At 37.3% G+C, this 16,281-nt stretch overlaps 1 protein-coding gene across 5 annotated transcripts in view; it reads right to left on the bottom strand.

Annotated features, from left to right (window-relative positions):
- Positions 1–16,281, bottom strand: part of BBS9 (Bardet-Biedl syndrome 9) — a 449,627-nt gene that overhangs the window by 428,250 nt on the left and 5,096 nt on the right. For all 5 annotated transcript variants that reach the window (XR_003795236.1, XM_029233592.1, XM_029233591.1 and 2 more), the window contains 3 exons: positions 15,610–15,732; positions 8,631–8,781; positions 5,636–5,700 (listed from right to left, as the gene is read on the bottom strand). Coding sequence is in view for 4 of the 5 variants with exons in the window: in XM_029233592.1 (XP_029089425.1) it covers positions 5,636–5,700; positions 8,631–8,781; positions 15,610–15,721 (328 nt within the window). In the remaining variant the exon portion in view is untranslated. The remainder of the gene's footprint in view (positions 1–5,635; positions 5,701–8,630; positions 8,782–15,609; positions 15,733–16,281) is intronic.

Here is a 16,281-nt window from a genome sequence, read left to right as displayed (position 1 = left end):
GCTTTGTATTTGTTTACATTAAAAAATATTAATATCTTCTCATCCTCTTACCAATTCCAAGTAATTCAATTTCAGTGAAATTTAAAATGGCAAAGCACTAAAACATATGTATTATGAACAATTAGCATACTGATGACACACAATGCCAGCACAGTTAAAACAATTTAAGTCTCAGCTAGATTATACCAATAGATGAAATACTACCCTGGGTGACATTGTTATCTATGTCCATTATGTCTAAGTAAAGTGTAATTATTTAAATAACAACAAAATCCTCCAATTTCAGTTCTGAAATAAATGAGGTTAAGTTCCCTGCATTTATAACGATAGACCAAAGACATGAATCAAAGTGTCTAAGAAAAAAATTCCCCACACTTTCAAGCAATTCAATTTTCTGTCCCAACTCTCAAAATATTCAAGCCCCTAATACATTATGTTCTAATTTAATAGAGAGATCTAAAGCTTCTCTCAGCAAGTAAATAGGACAATATGTTTTCTTTGAAGTCTGCCAAGAAGAATCTCCTTCAAAACAAAGAAAAATACTTTCCCTGCATTTAATAGATCATATGTGCTACAATCACTTTGTAGTTCATTCCAAACGAGAAAAGATTCTTTATCCGCATTTTACTCTCTAGTTGTTAGGCTTTCTAGAGTATATACAGTTAGAGCTATATCCTAGTGATCAGGCAAGAACATTATGATTAAAAGAGGTGTTAGAAAGAAAAATGATTCCAAATGTAACATTTTCCATTAAGAAGCATCTTTGTCATTTGTTCAAAAATGCAAAAGTTAAAAGAAAAACTTAAAATATCACAAAGCAAATGAAATAGTCCCAAACTGGATAATATTAGATGATTAAAACAATCTAAATATAGGGGCTTCCCTGGTGGCACAGTGGTTAAGAATCTGCCTGCCAATGCAAGGAACACAGGTTCGAGCCCTGGCCTGGGAAGATCCCACATGCCGCGTAGCAACGAAGCCTGTGTGCCACAACTACTGAGCCTGTGCTCTAGAGCCCACAAGCCACAACTACTGAGCCCATGTGCCACAACTACTGAAGAAAGCCTGCACACAGTAACAAAGTCCCAAAACAGCCAAAAATAAAAATAATAATAATAAATAAATAAATTTATTTTTAAAAAATCTAAATATATGTTTGTATGTATGTATGTATATACATATTTACACATGTGCATTTATTTGTTTGTTTTTTGTCCAGAAGGATTCACCAATGTACACGGAGGTTGTAAGAACAGAAGTACTTCTACTTCCACTTTACAACTGAGGCACCTTAACTTTAAAAAAAAATTCAACAAATTTCCCCAAAAATCACATAGCTGATAAAGGACACAGTATTCAAACTAGGTCTTCAGAGCCATCACTATATATACTGGTACCTGGTTGTCCATCATTTAACAACTTTCAGGGAACCTAGTAAGCCAATGACAATTTCCAAAATTAAAAAAAAAAAAAGCAGCATCAAAAATATGTTATTTCCTGGGGAGGGATGAATTGGGAGTTTGGGGTTAGCAGATGCAAACTATTATATACGGAATGGATAAAAAACAAGGTCCTACTGCATAGCACAGGGAACTATATTCAATATCCTGTGATAAACCATAATGGAAAAGAATATAAAAAAGAACATGTGTGTATATATATAAATATGGATAAGAATCACTTTGCTGTACAGCAGAAATTAACACAACATTGTAAATAAACTATACTTCAGTATAATATATATATGTTATTTTCACCTCTACCTTTCTCTCCCTGGCTTTCTCTTCCTCATTTGGAAGGTGGAGGGTTGAAAGAGAAAAACTAACAGGCAAGGATTTCTTGGAGGACAACCACTTCTACTCTGATCTATGCCCCTGAAAATGCTAACAACCAAAATGCTAACATACCAATAGAGTAAAAAAACAAAGAGAAAGACTCAAATTTGCCAGCTAACCCTGATAGGAGATGAAAGCTTTCTGGAAACTAAATGGTAGTAAAATCAGTAAGGTCCAGAGAAACTGGTGGTAATCACAACCATACCAGCCACACGGGCGAAATCAAAAAACAAAAACTCTAAAAACATAACTCACAGTATTGACCTAAGGACAGTTCTAGCCTCTAAGAAACCAGAAAAAAAAAAATATCCAAGAAACTTTTGGTTTGTCCCTACTGAAATTCCAAATTTCATTCTGCACCTAAAACCAGATGGACCCCTCCGAGTAAGGAATGCACTTACGCATGCCTGCTAGCCAAAAGGTCAGTGAACACAAGGGTCAGCAGTCAATATTTAAACACACTTCCATGAAATGACATTAGAATTTATGTCTTGAAAAAGCTGCAAATGCATTGGTAAGTTTTTAAATTTCAGGTGATAGCACTTTAAAATATAATAGTGCACCTATGGAGAACAAAAGACAATTTATCTTCCTTCAATACTAACTTGGAATAAAGGTAGTACCTGAAAATCTAAAAATTCTGATCACTTGTTTTCTAGAGAAGCATTGATGGCATAAGATTAAAATTATTTACTAAGATTTTGTCCTTGAATATACAGACTGAATACAGTAAATGTATATCTATAATAATAGTCTATATATAGCTAAAGTTAATATAAAGTTTCATCAATTAGAAAGTAAATGGATATTAGAACATTTATGCTGATGGTCTTATTTAAACAAGATGTAATTTAAACAAAATAATTCTCTGGACAATCAAAGGTCACCTTGAAAACAGGTTTTGGTGTAATTTTACATAACTGCTGAGAAATCTAATGATGTTAAATGAAATAAAAGTCATTACAGAGTAAGTTAAAAGGTTCATTGTATTAAATAACCAAATTAGATTATATAACCCTGTCAAAAGTAAAGAGACATCTTTTTGCCCTCTCACGGCAAATATTAAAATTCTATAAATATGTCAAATGCTTAGTAAGTACAAAATTTTTGGAAAAGAATATTTAAAAGAACATAATCAGTATGGCTTAAGCTCACACATCTGTAACCACTTACTCAGAAACTCAGGCCCATCAGGAAGGAATCTGAGATGCCATGTGATGCTTTTCCTTTACCAGAGTATGATAAGATGGGCTAAGTTCAGGTCAGCAAGACCCTGCTGTTTCTCTATATTAAGCCTGCATTTAATGATATATCACCCCCCGAAAAAAAAAAGTCAGCACACTAGCCTCTGATTATTAAGAGTTGTTTGCTATATCCAGGAGGTCTCCTCTAATTTGCCTCAAATATTTTTTAGGAGCACATTAGCTCATAAAAGAAAACAAAAAGCATTTGGGGAGGGGGCAGTCGGGGTTAAGGATGTCAAGTTCAGCTAACACTTTTCATCTGCTGACACCAGTGGTTTCACTTAAACTAGAAAGTGTTTATGCTTCCCCTGTTATAGTAAAAGCTAGGTAAAAGTTCAGTCTGGTACCTCAAGAAACATATTCAAGAGAACAAAAACATTAACTTCTCTGCTTCTCAATTTAAGCCAAGCCAGGAAAAATATACAAATTGTCAGGCTACGAATATCATAGGAAGCTGAAGAAATGAGAGACAGAGAAGGAAAATGAGGTGGAGTGTAAGGGAATGTAGTTTGGACAACTCCTCATCCCCAGAGAATACAAAGCTTGTAAATGAATAGAAAAGAGCAATAAAATTGCCATTCCCGTGACAAATAACTTTCATTTTCAACACTAAGTTGAAGGACGATACCAATGTCCCATAAACAAGTTGTGACCAAACATGCCAGTTTCTTTCACTAGCCTTTTTTGATAAACACACATTTCATCCCTAGTCTATGCCCTACACCCCAGTGGAACTCTAGAGACTTCTGGCTTTCTGAGCCATCATTCAAACGGGACCAGGGAAGGCCAAGAGTCTAACCTAGTTTCTAGATTTTAGGATGTGTCCCTCTCCTGCCCTCTTAGAGCCCCCATGGAGCCTCTAGAAGGGACCAGTACGCCAAGCAGTATTCAAGAGTTACTGTGGGCAAGTTCTCCTCCTCCATACCTGTTAATAAAATATCACTCCAAGTTAACAGGCTTATGATGGAAAACAGAGGAACAACTAGATGCCTGCAATAAAGTAGCCTATATCATACCTTCTCCATTTACTCTGGAACACTAAATATCTGCCCTACCGCTAGGAGGAACAACATCTTTTACCATGAAACCAATAAGAGTATTTAGCAATGACAGTAAGAGGTACTTTACCAGGCCTCTGATATAAATAGAATGGAAATGGAAAAGAGAATGATAGTGGTAACAGAGAAGGAAAAGAAGGAAATAACATACAGAGAGTAACAAATAGCCACTACCAATTGCCTCAGCATTACCTAGAAATAAGTTCATTTACTCATTCAACAAGTATGCCTACCACACACCATATATCAAGGCTGCCTTCAAAATCTAATAGATCTTTGCCCCAAAATGAGATGGCCTAAGAATACCCAGCTCTGGAACTTCCCTGGTGGTGCAGTGGTTGGGAATCCGCCTGCCAATGCAGGGGACACGGGTTCGAGCCCTGATCGGGGAGGATCCCACATGCTGCAGAGCAACTAAGCCCGTGTGCCACAACTACTGAGCCTGCGCGCTAGAGCCCACGAGCCACAACTACTGAGCCCACGTGCCACAACTACTGAAACCCCTGCATACAGCCTGTGCTCCGCAACAAGAGAAGTCACCACAATGGGAATCCGCGCACCGCAACAAAGAGCAGACCCCGCTCACCACAACTAGAGAAAGCCCACGCACAGCAACAAAGACCCAAAGCAGCCAAAAATAAAATAAATTATTTTTAAAAAAGAAATATCCAGACAGTAAATATGAATCATGACTCAAATTGAAAGCAAAATACAAAGAAAGCCCAAATCAAGAAAATGAGTGTGAGAAATCCAAATCCTAGAAGCTAATATTTACAGCAAATTCCGAAAGAGAGTATCTTTTGTATAAGCAATAGGTCCACAGACACTCAGCTTTATTGTATCCATTAAAAGATTCCCCCATATTGCACGTCATAAAAATAACTATCAACTTGGACTAAAATTTATCTAATAACTGAAACAAAATTTGTAAGTTACCTTTTCATATTTAATAAGGGCCAAAATGCTGAAACCAAAATGCAATTAACTTTCATACTTGTACCCACAGTACCATGTCAGGGAATGAAACCTAATTAAGTCTCAAATAAATGCCTTAAGGTCTGGTTGAGTAAAGACAGCCAAAAGCCAAGAAATTGGAACTGTAAAGAGAAATACTTGAGGTTCACCAAAGAAAATGTACTTTAAACCACCATGACTCAGCATATAATGAATTTTGCTGTTGCTGTTGAACATTTCTTAAGACTCAAGTGTCCTAAGTACCCAGAATTGGCCTCTATTAGTCATAGGCAATGCTGCACACAATTCCTCAGATGAAGGAGATTCCAAGGAACCCTCTACAGTGATAGAAATTTAAGTATGCATGGAAATAGCAGACCAAGAAAATGTAATAGTCTTTGTACCTGAAAGAATAAATGAACAATGGGAAAATGCTAACCAAGATAAGAAAACCTTCAACTGAGTCAATATAAACTATTCTTACATAATATTAAGAAGTCCAGATTTTAGTACAAATTCTACATTAGAAAAAAATGTTTCTTACCTGAGACAGAGTAGACACACAGTTTTCTAGAATGCAACACAGCCAAATGAAGCATTTCAGTACCTCTGAAAAACAGGGAAAGTTTTAAAAGTTTAAATACTAGTTTCAGATGTAACCCAAAAAATGACAAAATGATTTTAAAACAAGACTTTAACCATAACCTATCATGAGTGAACTAAATAATTCAGTAGATAGCATTCAAAGCTGAAAAATAAATTGAACAACAAGCAACCAGTTTGGCAATACCAGAGGCCCAAGGACTCTGCCTCAAGGAGCTGCCTTCACACTGAAACCAAGGGAGTCTCCCAGCAAAAGTCATATCGGAGGCGCCTTCAGGAGTGCTCTCCCACAATAAGGAGATCCACGTGGGACTTCCCTGGCAGTTCAGTGGTTAAGACTTCGTGTTTCCATTGCAGTGGGTGCGGGTACGATCCCTGGTTAGGGAACTAAGATCCCGCAAGCCACAGGGTGTGTGCGGAGGGGGAGACCCATGCTCTGGTCCTGGCTTGAGCAAGTCACTTACACTCTCTAAGCCTATTTCCCCTTTTGGAAAATAAGAGGTTTAAATTAAATGAAATAAAAATCATGTGAAAGCACCTTGTAAAGTATAAAGCACTACAGAATGCTAATCATCATTGGCAAAAGGCATATATCACATGGAGGTCTGAAATTATACTAAAGGTATTGAAAATATTTCAGTTTGGTCTAAATCTCAAATAGAAATAAACAGCCACTGTCACCACTACACTTCCCAGCCCCTATCAAGTGGTTTCCAGAGACAAGGCACAATCTAGAAATCCCAAATTCAAAGTCTTCAAGGGTCAAGTCAGAAGATATAAGTGAATAAAGGGTGTAAATGGCTGTGATCAATTGGAGACTAGGGCCAGACTAAAGGAGGCAACGACTACTCAGCTCTGGGCTTGTGGCCAGATCTCCACATTCTTTTTCAAGAAAAGCCAGAATGCAGGGATTTTATGTGAAAATTTCTCGTTCCTAAATGTTGGCAATTCTTTTAAATTTAAAACTAATCTGCAAGCAGGCCTCAGATGTTCGACCTCTGATGCAGACGCTGTTCTAAACTGAAAGAACTATAATTGAAGTCTGAAGTCCTGGATTGGGATCTTGTCTCGGCACTTTGATATTTCTGTGATCATTTAATATTTCAGAGTGTGAGTTTCTCATTTATAAAACAAGAATTATATTAGATAATACCTGCAAAACATTGTTACAGTGAATATATACTCACCAACTCACTCTACTACCAGAAAATGAAAATATACACAACTATCACATAATCAAGACCGCCTTCAAAGATTTTTATATGTACTCTGTAATACTCAAAACAATTTTTCCATCATGCACAGGAAAAGGACATGATGTCATGGAAAGACAGTAAAGAATGGAGTCAGACAGACCTGGGCCTGAATGCTGGCTGTGTAACCTAAAGCTCTGAGCTGTAGCCAGTTTCCTTATCTCTAAACGCAGATCACATCTTACAGATAAGATTAATGAGATAGTACTAGTCAATTAATACTAGTACAGTATCATTAATGTTCACCTCCTCCCTTCCAACAAGTGATCGCATAGGTGAAAGCCACACTGCTGTGTAGAATGACTGTGACAGCATTCCACTTTTTTAAAAAATGAAAAGGTAAAAATGCGTTTTAGAGGCAAGAATTCTTTTGTCTCCTTACTTTACAAATCCATCATGTTTAATATGTGCTAGGTACACAGTGGGCACCTAATCATCATCAGCTTTTAGATGGAGTAGATATTCACCAGCCACGTCAACCATAAAATCCTGATCCAGCCTGTCACAGGGCATAAAAGTCCCGTCTCATGTCCCGGCCTATAGCATCCACGAAGCAGCTTCCCATCCGAATGAATCGTGTTACCAGAAGAGGGTTAATGCTCAGGAGCAGTCTTTCAGGTTTTTCTAGTAGGAGTCAGGGCCCTGAACAAGTGGAACCTGGGGCCAATAAATCACGATGTGCAACTGGAGTGAGCCAAAATCCAGAGCTCAGGGCACTCCCAGACTTAAGACAGCAAAAGGGCGCTCAAAAAGAGAAGGTACGGGAAAACAAGGCCACCTCTGTCTACATAACACTTCACAATAGATACTTTTATAAATGATTAAGAAATAAAGGCTTAATTTTAAGAAAATTCATGTATGAAAATAAGATAAAATCAGCAATATCATCAGTAAATAAAAAGCAGGCGTATTACACAAAATGCAAAATAATAAACGGTGTTCTAAAATAAATTAGGTTTAAAAATAACGTAATTTGAACCAAAGACTTACTTTGTGAGGTGAGCTGTCTTCCTTTAAGAAACTAAGGACCTCTCTACCCCAAATAAGTAATTTGTTTCAAAGCTTCAAGGTTATGCACCAAATCACATAACTGCTATGATGTCTAATTTTTTTAAACAAACAGTTGTTTAAAACTGGACAATTGGGGGCTTCCCTGGTGGCGCAGTGGTTGAGAGTCCGCCTGCCAATGCAGGGGACACGGGTTCGTGCCTCGGTCCGGGAAGATCCCACATGCCGCGGAGCGGCTAGGCCCGTGAGCCATGGCTGCTGAGCCTGCGCATCCGGAGCCTGTGCTCCGCAACGGGAGAGGCCACAACAGTGAGAGGCCCACATGCCGCAAAAAAAAAAAAACAAAACTGGACAATTAGTGCTTTAAGTGGTGAATACTTTCTATTTCTTTGGTTATTTTTCAAAAGCTTATCTCTTTTCCTTTAAGCTTCTGACACATCAGGCATCTTAGGTCTGTTGCTATAAAAAAGTCCTAAATTATTCTATCTTAAATGTACAGGTTTCCAAATTTTAAAATGTTCAGTACATGAGGACCACTTAGGTGATAATATACAGGAAATATATTTAATTCATAGTCTTTTTTTTTTTTTGAAGCATCCACAAAAGTGACATAGTAAAGGATTGACATACTCCAAGGATTAAGATAAAACACCAGAATTGGTGGGCTATACTTACGAAACAAACTTTCCTACTTCCACTTGCAGTATTGGATCTCGTAGATGCACTTCTAGAAGCAAATCTTCAGCTTGAGCTCCATCTCCTGTTTTTACAGGATGAGGATCAAAGATCCTTAGGTATCCCATAAAGCTACCCACAATTACTTTATCTGTAAAGAGATTTTTTTAAAGATATATAAAGAAAAAAACATTAGCAACAAAAATTTTTTAGAAATAAAATTTCCAGTGTCTAAAAGAGAAATCTAAAAATTAAAAGAATCCAGTTTTGCTTCATATACAAAAACCAATCTGCCAATAGAATATGTAATTAAAGTGAACTTATCTTAATAACACATAGCTTTTCAAAAATAGCTTTACCTCACCAATATTCAAATGTACTAACATATTACATTTTTCTTAAGCCTTGATTTGGGGTCATAGCCATAATTTAACACAGTCAAAGCATGCCCTTTTAACAAAGGACCATTATCAGGTTGTAAGCTGATTTCGCCATAGAGTGTCAACTCTACACCTGGTTTTGGCTGTTGAAAACACCATATTAACTCAGTGTAAAAACACTGACGCCTCATTAGACAGAGTGCTCTGATTTACAATTTCTAGCCTTGGGTACAAAAGGAGGAAATGGTAGGATAGGTATTATGGGTTGAATTGTGTCCCCCAAAAAGATATATGTTGAAGTCCTAACCCCCAGTACCTGTGACTTTATTTGGAAACAGGGTCTTTGCAGATGTAATCAAGTTACGATGAGGTCACACTCAATTAGGTAAGTGATAGGACTCAATTAGTATCCTTATAAGAAGAGAAAACAGAGACAGGAGTGGGGAGAGGAGAATGCCACGTGAAGACATAGAGACAAGCAAGGAGAAGATGATCATGTGACAACAGAGGCAGAGATTGGAGTGATACATCTACAAGCCAAAGAATGCCTGGCGCTATCAGAAACTGAAAGAGGCAAAAAAGGATCCTAGAGGCTTCAGAGGTAGCATAGTCCTGCCAACACCTTGATTTGGACTTCTAGTCTCCAGAACTGTGACAGAATAAATTTGTTGTTTTATGCCAGCCAATTTGTGGTACTTTGTTATGGCATTCCTAGGAAACTAATACTTTGGGTTGTTTGAAATCCCTGGATTAGTAGAATACATTGACTTTTTTTCTATCAGCTTAAAAGAAGGAGTTCTACACATTTATTGAGAGTTTATTAGGTGCCAGGCAATGGTCTAAGTAGCTTATATATACTAACTCATTAAATCCTCATAATAACCCTATGAGAGAGGCACTATCCTAGGAATTTCAATCCTGAATAGAGACACACATGTCATTAAGAATCTGGTGCTACTATTCAAAATACCCAAGACATGGAAACAACCTAAATGTTCATCAACAGATGAATGGATAAAGAAGATGTGGTACATATATACAATGGACTACTACTTAGCCATAATAAAGAATGGATTAATGCCATCTGCAGCAACATGGATGGACCTAGAGATTATCATACTAAGTGAAGACAAATACCATATGATATCACTGATATGTGGAATATAAAATGTGACGCAAATGAACTTATTTACAAAACAAACAGACTTGTGGTTGCCAAGGGGGAGGAGGAATGGGGGAGGGGTGAATTGGGAGTTTAGGACTAGCAGATGCAAACTATTATATATAGAATGGATAAACAACAAGGTCCTACTCTATAGCACAGGGAACAGCATTCAATACCCTGTGATAAACCATAATGGAAAAGAATATGAAAAAGAATGTATATATATATATACACACACATACATACATATATATATATATATATAGCTGAATCACTTTGCTGTACAGCAGAAATTAACACAACATTGTAAATCAACTATACTTCAATTAAAAAAAAGAAATGAATCTGGTGCTATGATCTGATGGCAGCCTCAGAGGTCTACAAGGTCTCTGGAAACATACTGGTTCCTGTCTCTGACTAAGGCTTGGCCAAATGAACTCTTCCTGCATTCAGGAGAGCTATGTCACTCTCATTCCAATCTCTCTTTTATTTGCATTTATCATAATTTTTTCCTGTCACTTTGTGGCAAAAAAATAAAATAAGATGTTAATTGATATACAGATTAGCACCAGTGAATAAACTACAGACACCAATTCCTGCAGGGATATTTGGAAATTGGTTGTTGAGCTAAGTTGGGGCACAAAGCATTAAAACTCCTGTTCATATTCTAGGTGGGGTTAAATAGCATTGTACACAGTGACAGAACAGTTAAACAAATTAACACCTCCAAGCATCTGGAACACTGTGCCCATTGCAGGTGACACCCTAGTGAACTGAACAGCTGCTGCCAAATGAACAGGAAGGAGGAATGCCAAACCATACATAAGATGGCTTTTTCTAAGGGCACTGGATAATTTAAAGTAAGAGAATGATAGGTTTAAATCTCAAATTTCTCATCTCAGGGTAAAGAATAAAACTCAGGGTCTTTGGGAGTCTGCAGAATTTCCTACCTCTTTTAGCAGGGGGCTTAACCCCTAAGAATCTAGTTCAGGGATTAACTCTATAGGTTTTAAATTGCAGTGACAAATGAGTTCAGTCTCTCCAGGTTTCTTGCATAAAAGTAAAGACATTGATCAGAAAGAATGGGACTCAACTTCAACAAAGCCCTATCCTCAGGGGTAAGAGGAAACCAGGATGGCCAAGTCCACGTGGTGACAATTTAACCCCTAGAATTAAAATGTGTATGTATGATTATTAAAATAGACAGCGGGACTATTATAGTAACCAGAGCTCAGGTAACAGTCTAACTATCACAGATTACAAGCTATAATTAATTAATATGGGATCCCCAGGGATGGAACAAACAGGCAATGCATTAAGGCCCTTTATCTCAGTGATTCATTTCTTTTTATTATTGAGTAGTATTTAATTGTAACAATGTACTATAGTGTGTTTATCAAATTAAGGCCTTTTCTGAAGTCTAAAGCCAAAAGTAATCCAGGTCTATGGAAAAGAGGACTAACTCAAGCCACCATATTAGACAGTCATGGCATAGCACTGATCCCCATACTTAAGTCAATTTATAGACTGAGTCACTTGAACAAAGACAAGGTTATGTATAGACTGCTGTAACACCACCCATGCCTAATATGATTCTTCCCTATTGGACCAGTAGTCATTTATCCAAGTGTACTGAGGAAAGGTATATACCCAACCTTTATGAGAACACTTGAATATTGGCTCTAAATTACTGCTAATTCTGGAAGCCCAGGAAGATACTATTGTTGCCAATTATGGAGATCCCATGATAAATGAACTTCCTAACTCAGTTCACTCAGTGGGAAAGCAAAGCCAACCTATGATTTCTCACCCAGCATCTGAGAGCTTAAAGGAAATGTATTTCCATAGAAAACGGTAGAGTATCCACTTGGTTCTCTAACATGCAGAGTGAGGGATATTATATTGAAAGGACTATATGGAAGCCAGTGGAACTCCATCTCTCCAACAGGGAGAAAATCAAAATCAATACCACTCCTAAGCCTGATTTGGGGTGGTTTCCAAAATTTAATTCCAAAACACTTAACTTTGTAATATGTGATCATTCCTATCAAAGTCCTGTTTAATAACCAGGTTTGCAGATATCAAAGTCTAATTAATAGGTCTTATAGAGTTGATCAGTATAACTTAAATGGTAACTCTGAATTCTTCTGTTATTCCACAAATTATTTTTTCTTGGAGCCAACTAATACATCCCATCTGCTTGAGTACAGTTCTAAAGCTTAGTAATGCATTTTCTCCTTTCCAATGCACAGAGACCAACAGAAATGATTGGCTTTCACCTGACAGGAGCAGCAGTATACCTTTACATGTACACCCACAATCCAATCTGCAGGAACCAGGACTACCTCACCATCTCATAAAGGCTGAATGGGGCTGAAAGAAATATGAGTGAAACCCAGGGATCCCCATGGGCCCTTCCTGTACTGTCTGGATCAGTAGTAAATGGAATTACTATAATCCTCTTTAGGCAAGCATCAGTGTTCTAGATCCCCCAGGAATAAAGAGGCCTAGACTACAGCCAGGTGACCAGTTGCAAAACAAAAGGATGTAGCTCCCAACATGACTTCTTCAAGTTGCCATACAATTTTTCCTGCTTCTTCATCTTAACTTTTAAGTTTTTCCTTCTCTTCTTCTTTTCCTTAACTATTATATATTAGGTTGTGAACACGGATTGTATGTACCAATTATTCTAGAGGAAGCAGAATATTGGAACATGATCATGACCGAATGACAAACGAAAGGTGTAACACCTAGAGATCCTAGATTTGAAGAGCCAGAGCTCCCTGAAAGAGCCTCTGAAGCAGCAGGTGCATGCACTTATCTCCCGTGGCAGATGGGTAAGAATATGTGTATGTTCAGTTGTACAAGGGAGAATTGCCCCATGTAAGGTATAAATGCTGAGAAGCTAAAAGATAAATATAAGAACTATTTTTTAGTCTGCCTTATATAATGTGTTTTTAACTCTGATTCTTGTAATAAACACTCCCTCCAGGTTATATGTTAGCATGTAATCTAAGCTGAACCATTCAGATTCTCTCAAGATTAATGAGGAATCCTTCTTCTATGAATCAAGTAAGCTTCACCTAAAGCAATTTCAAGATGCCTAATACTATCCTTTCACTCTCGGATCACTTCAGAGAAAGTAGGGATCAACTGGCATTATTGTCTCAACTTCCCAAACTGACCTGCAAACTTCTCTTTATCTATGTCCATTCTTACCTTCTTACCTTCTATCACAGTGAAAAAAATTCTCAAACCTGTTTAAAGTTAACCCTTCCATCTGCATACTTGATCCCACCTCCAACTGTCTTCTCTGGATCCCTGCTTTATCAATTATATCCTCTATGCTACACACTGAATTTTTCCCATTTCTTTTTACCCTACACTGTCCCCAGTCATCATTCTCCCTTCTTCCCTTCACAGCTCTTCCTTTAAAGGGCCATAAACACTCAGTTTTCCCCACCTCTAACTCCTTCACTCTCTGCGAATCTAGATTTTGTTACCATTGTGTCCATTCATCCACCCTCACCAAGGATACTAACAAACCACTTGCTGCAAAACAATATGGAAATTTAAAAATCAGTCTTCACGTCACTAAATCTTGCCTCTCAGGTATCAGCACAACTGGTTCTCCTGCCTCTCTGCCTGCCCTTCTCAGAATCTATTACTGACTACCTGTCCCAAAGCTCCTCCCTTAATGCTCACATTTTCCAGGTTATGGTCCTAAGGTTCCTTCCCTCTTGTTCCATCTTCTCTCTCAGTGTATTTGCACCCATTCCCAGGGCTTCAAATACAACCAGCGTACTGCTCACTCCCAAATCTCTACCTCGATTCTGCCTACCAGACACTTCTGTTTCAAACAGAGCATGTCCGAAGCTGCTCTCACTAAACTTGCACTCCATAAGATCAACAGTAATAATTCTTAAACTTTAGTGTGCCACCATTCAACTTTGGAGCTTGTCAAAATGCAGATACCTAAGCCCCCGTCCAATCCATCTACCCCCCAGAGAATATGATCTTAGAAGATCTTGTACATCTGGGATAGAAAATCTTCATATATAATAATCACCCCAGAACATTATGATGTAGGTTGTCCAGGCTTTGAGAAATAATGATCAGTGGTTTTTTTCTATGTGGAACATACACACACAGAGAATGATTTTTGTATAGCATGCTTGGGAAAACAGAGGAAGCTGCTCACAGCTGGATGTAAATAGGGGGGATGAAACATCTCAGCATATTGGTAACCCACTGGTGGCACCCCAGTGAGGAGCTCTAATAGAAATGATGAGTGAACACTATGTTATTCAGATAATCAGTAAGTACAGTTTCCAACCAAGTTGAGCTTTAAATAGTTTGGGCAGAGGTGGGTTTGAAATTGTTTCTCTCTGGCAGGTATTTTTGTGGTATGACTCTTCTGTGCTACCAAATTATAGGGGAATCATAAATTTTAACGAACAGTTGGGCAGGAGGCAGGGTTGATAATCTTTGAAAAACAGCTCAGGACACCTTATGAATAGAAGACCTTCGCCTCTCCTATCAGTAGGAGGGCAGGGCCCAGATTTTCCTTAGAAACAGTTTAGTAGGTGCTCAGAACAGTTTAGTGCCTCCCACTCTTCTTTGCCAATATAATTTTCTCCTTTCACTTTATCCCCCAAATTCTACTGTTTTAATTATAGGCAAGATAAATAGAATAAAGAAAAATGTAAGGGGACAATGTTTATATACAATGAACACAAGAAAAATTATTATAATAAGTTTTCTTTTTAAGAGGCCAGTGACTATCTGAATTACAAAAAAAAAGTTCATGACTATAAATCACTGAAACCAAATATTAATTTCAAGTAGCAATAATACAGAACTAAAATGTTTTAAAGACCACTTATATGAAGATGCAAAGAGGAGCAAATAATATAAGAATAAAATAGAATATTGTTTCTAGTTTCAAAATATAAAAATGAAAGCAATGATTTAACAATTGTTTTCTACAAACAAATAGAGCTAACATAATTTCTCCATTCTGGTAAATGGCTTTCAAATTCTCTTTTAAAAGAATATAATTTTTCTTGCAGCTTCTACAAAAGAAAAATTTTCAAAATTCAAAATATTTTACCAGCTCTACCCTATGAAACCTGATTTTGCAACAAATAAAAACAAATTAAATGATGCCTTATAATATGTTTCTGAGTTCCAGCAAATAATATGACAGAATCAACACAAACCAGAAAAACACAAACAACAAAACATAAGTAATAACTACATTTATCAGCCTGCTACTTAAATATTACTTATAAGGAAAACTACCTTAAAAACTAGGGCACAGTCATGACAGTTCACCTAAGTTCTATAAAGTACACATTAAAAAAAAGAAGTCATTTTTATTCCACCCCTATAAAATGCTTTGCTCCAAGATGCTTGGTCATAAGTTGTTTACCTTGTCCATTTCCAGTATTGTCAACATCAGCCAAACACAAACAGCCTTGATCAAATTCTTCTTTTTCTCCCAGAACAGTAGACCACCAATCACGGGCTTTAAATAAAGACATTTTCGTTCGCTCTAAAAAGAAAGCATTTATTTATAATAAAAATCCACTTCACAAAAAAAAATCCACTTCACACCATGATTTATGAAATAATTAACTCTTTTTTGTTGTTGTTGTTCTGAATTAATTAACTCTTAAGGCATACATAGCAAACTAAAGTTAGACAACTTTGAGAAAAAACATTGTATTAAACTCTAATTTTTTGTATTTTGTGGATATATGTGAAACCACAAATCCAAGTGAGTGGAAACATTAATCAGATATTTTGCAATGCCATCAGAAAGTCAAGCTGAGAAATTGTACATTTATGTTGGGTCAATTCTCTCTTCTGGGACATTTAGTAGACAACTGTACAAAGTAACAAACATATTCTTTGGAGGATCAAGATTCAAATTCTACCAGAATTAGTTAGCACATAATTCCTAGGCATAACACCTAATTTCCCTTCAGTTTGGTCGTTAAAAAGACTGCAGCAGGGGCTTCCCTGGTGGCGCAGTGGTTGAGAGTCCGCCTGCCGATGCAGGGGAAACGGGTTCGTGCCCCGGTCCGGGAAGATCCCACAT

Source organism: Monodon monoceros, unplaced genomic scaffold (assembly GCF_005190385.1).
Source record: "Monodon monoceros isolate NGI ecotype Baffin Bay Population unplaced genomic scaffold, NGI_Narwhal_1 Super_Scaffold_2, whole genome shotgun sequence".
In the NCBI taxonomy this organism is placed as follows: domain Eukaryota; kingdom Metazoa; phylum Chordata; class Mammalia; order Artiodactyla; family Monodontidae; genus Monodon; species Monodon monoceros.
Note: the sequence above shows the minus strand (reverse complement) of the source record. Positions and strands in the feature narration are given on the sequence as shown.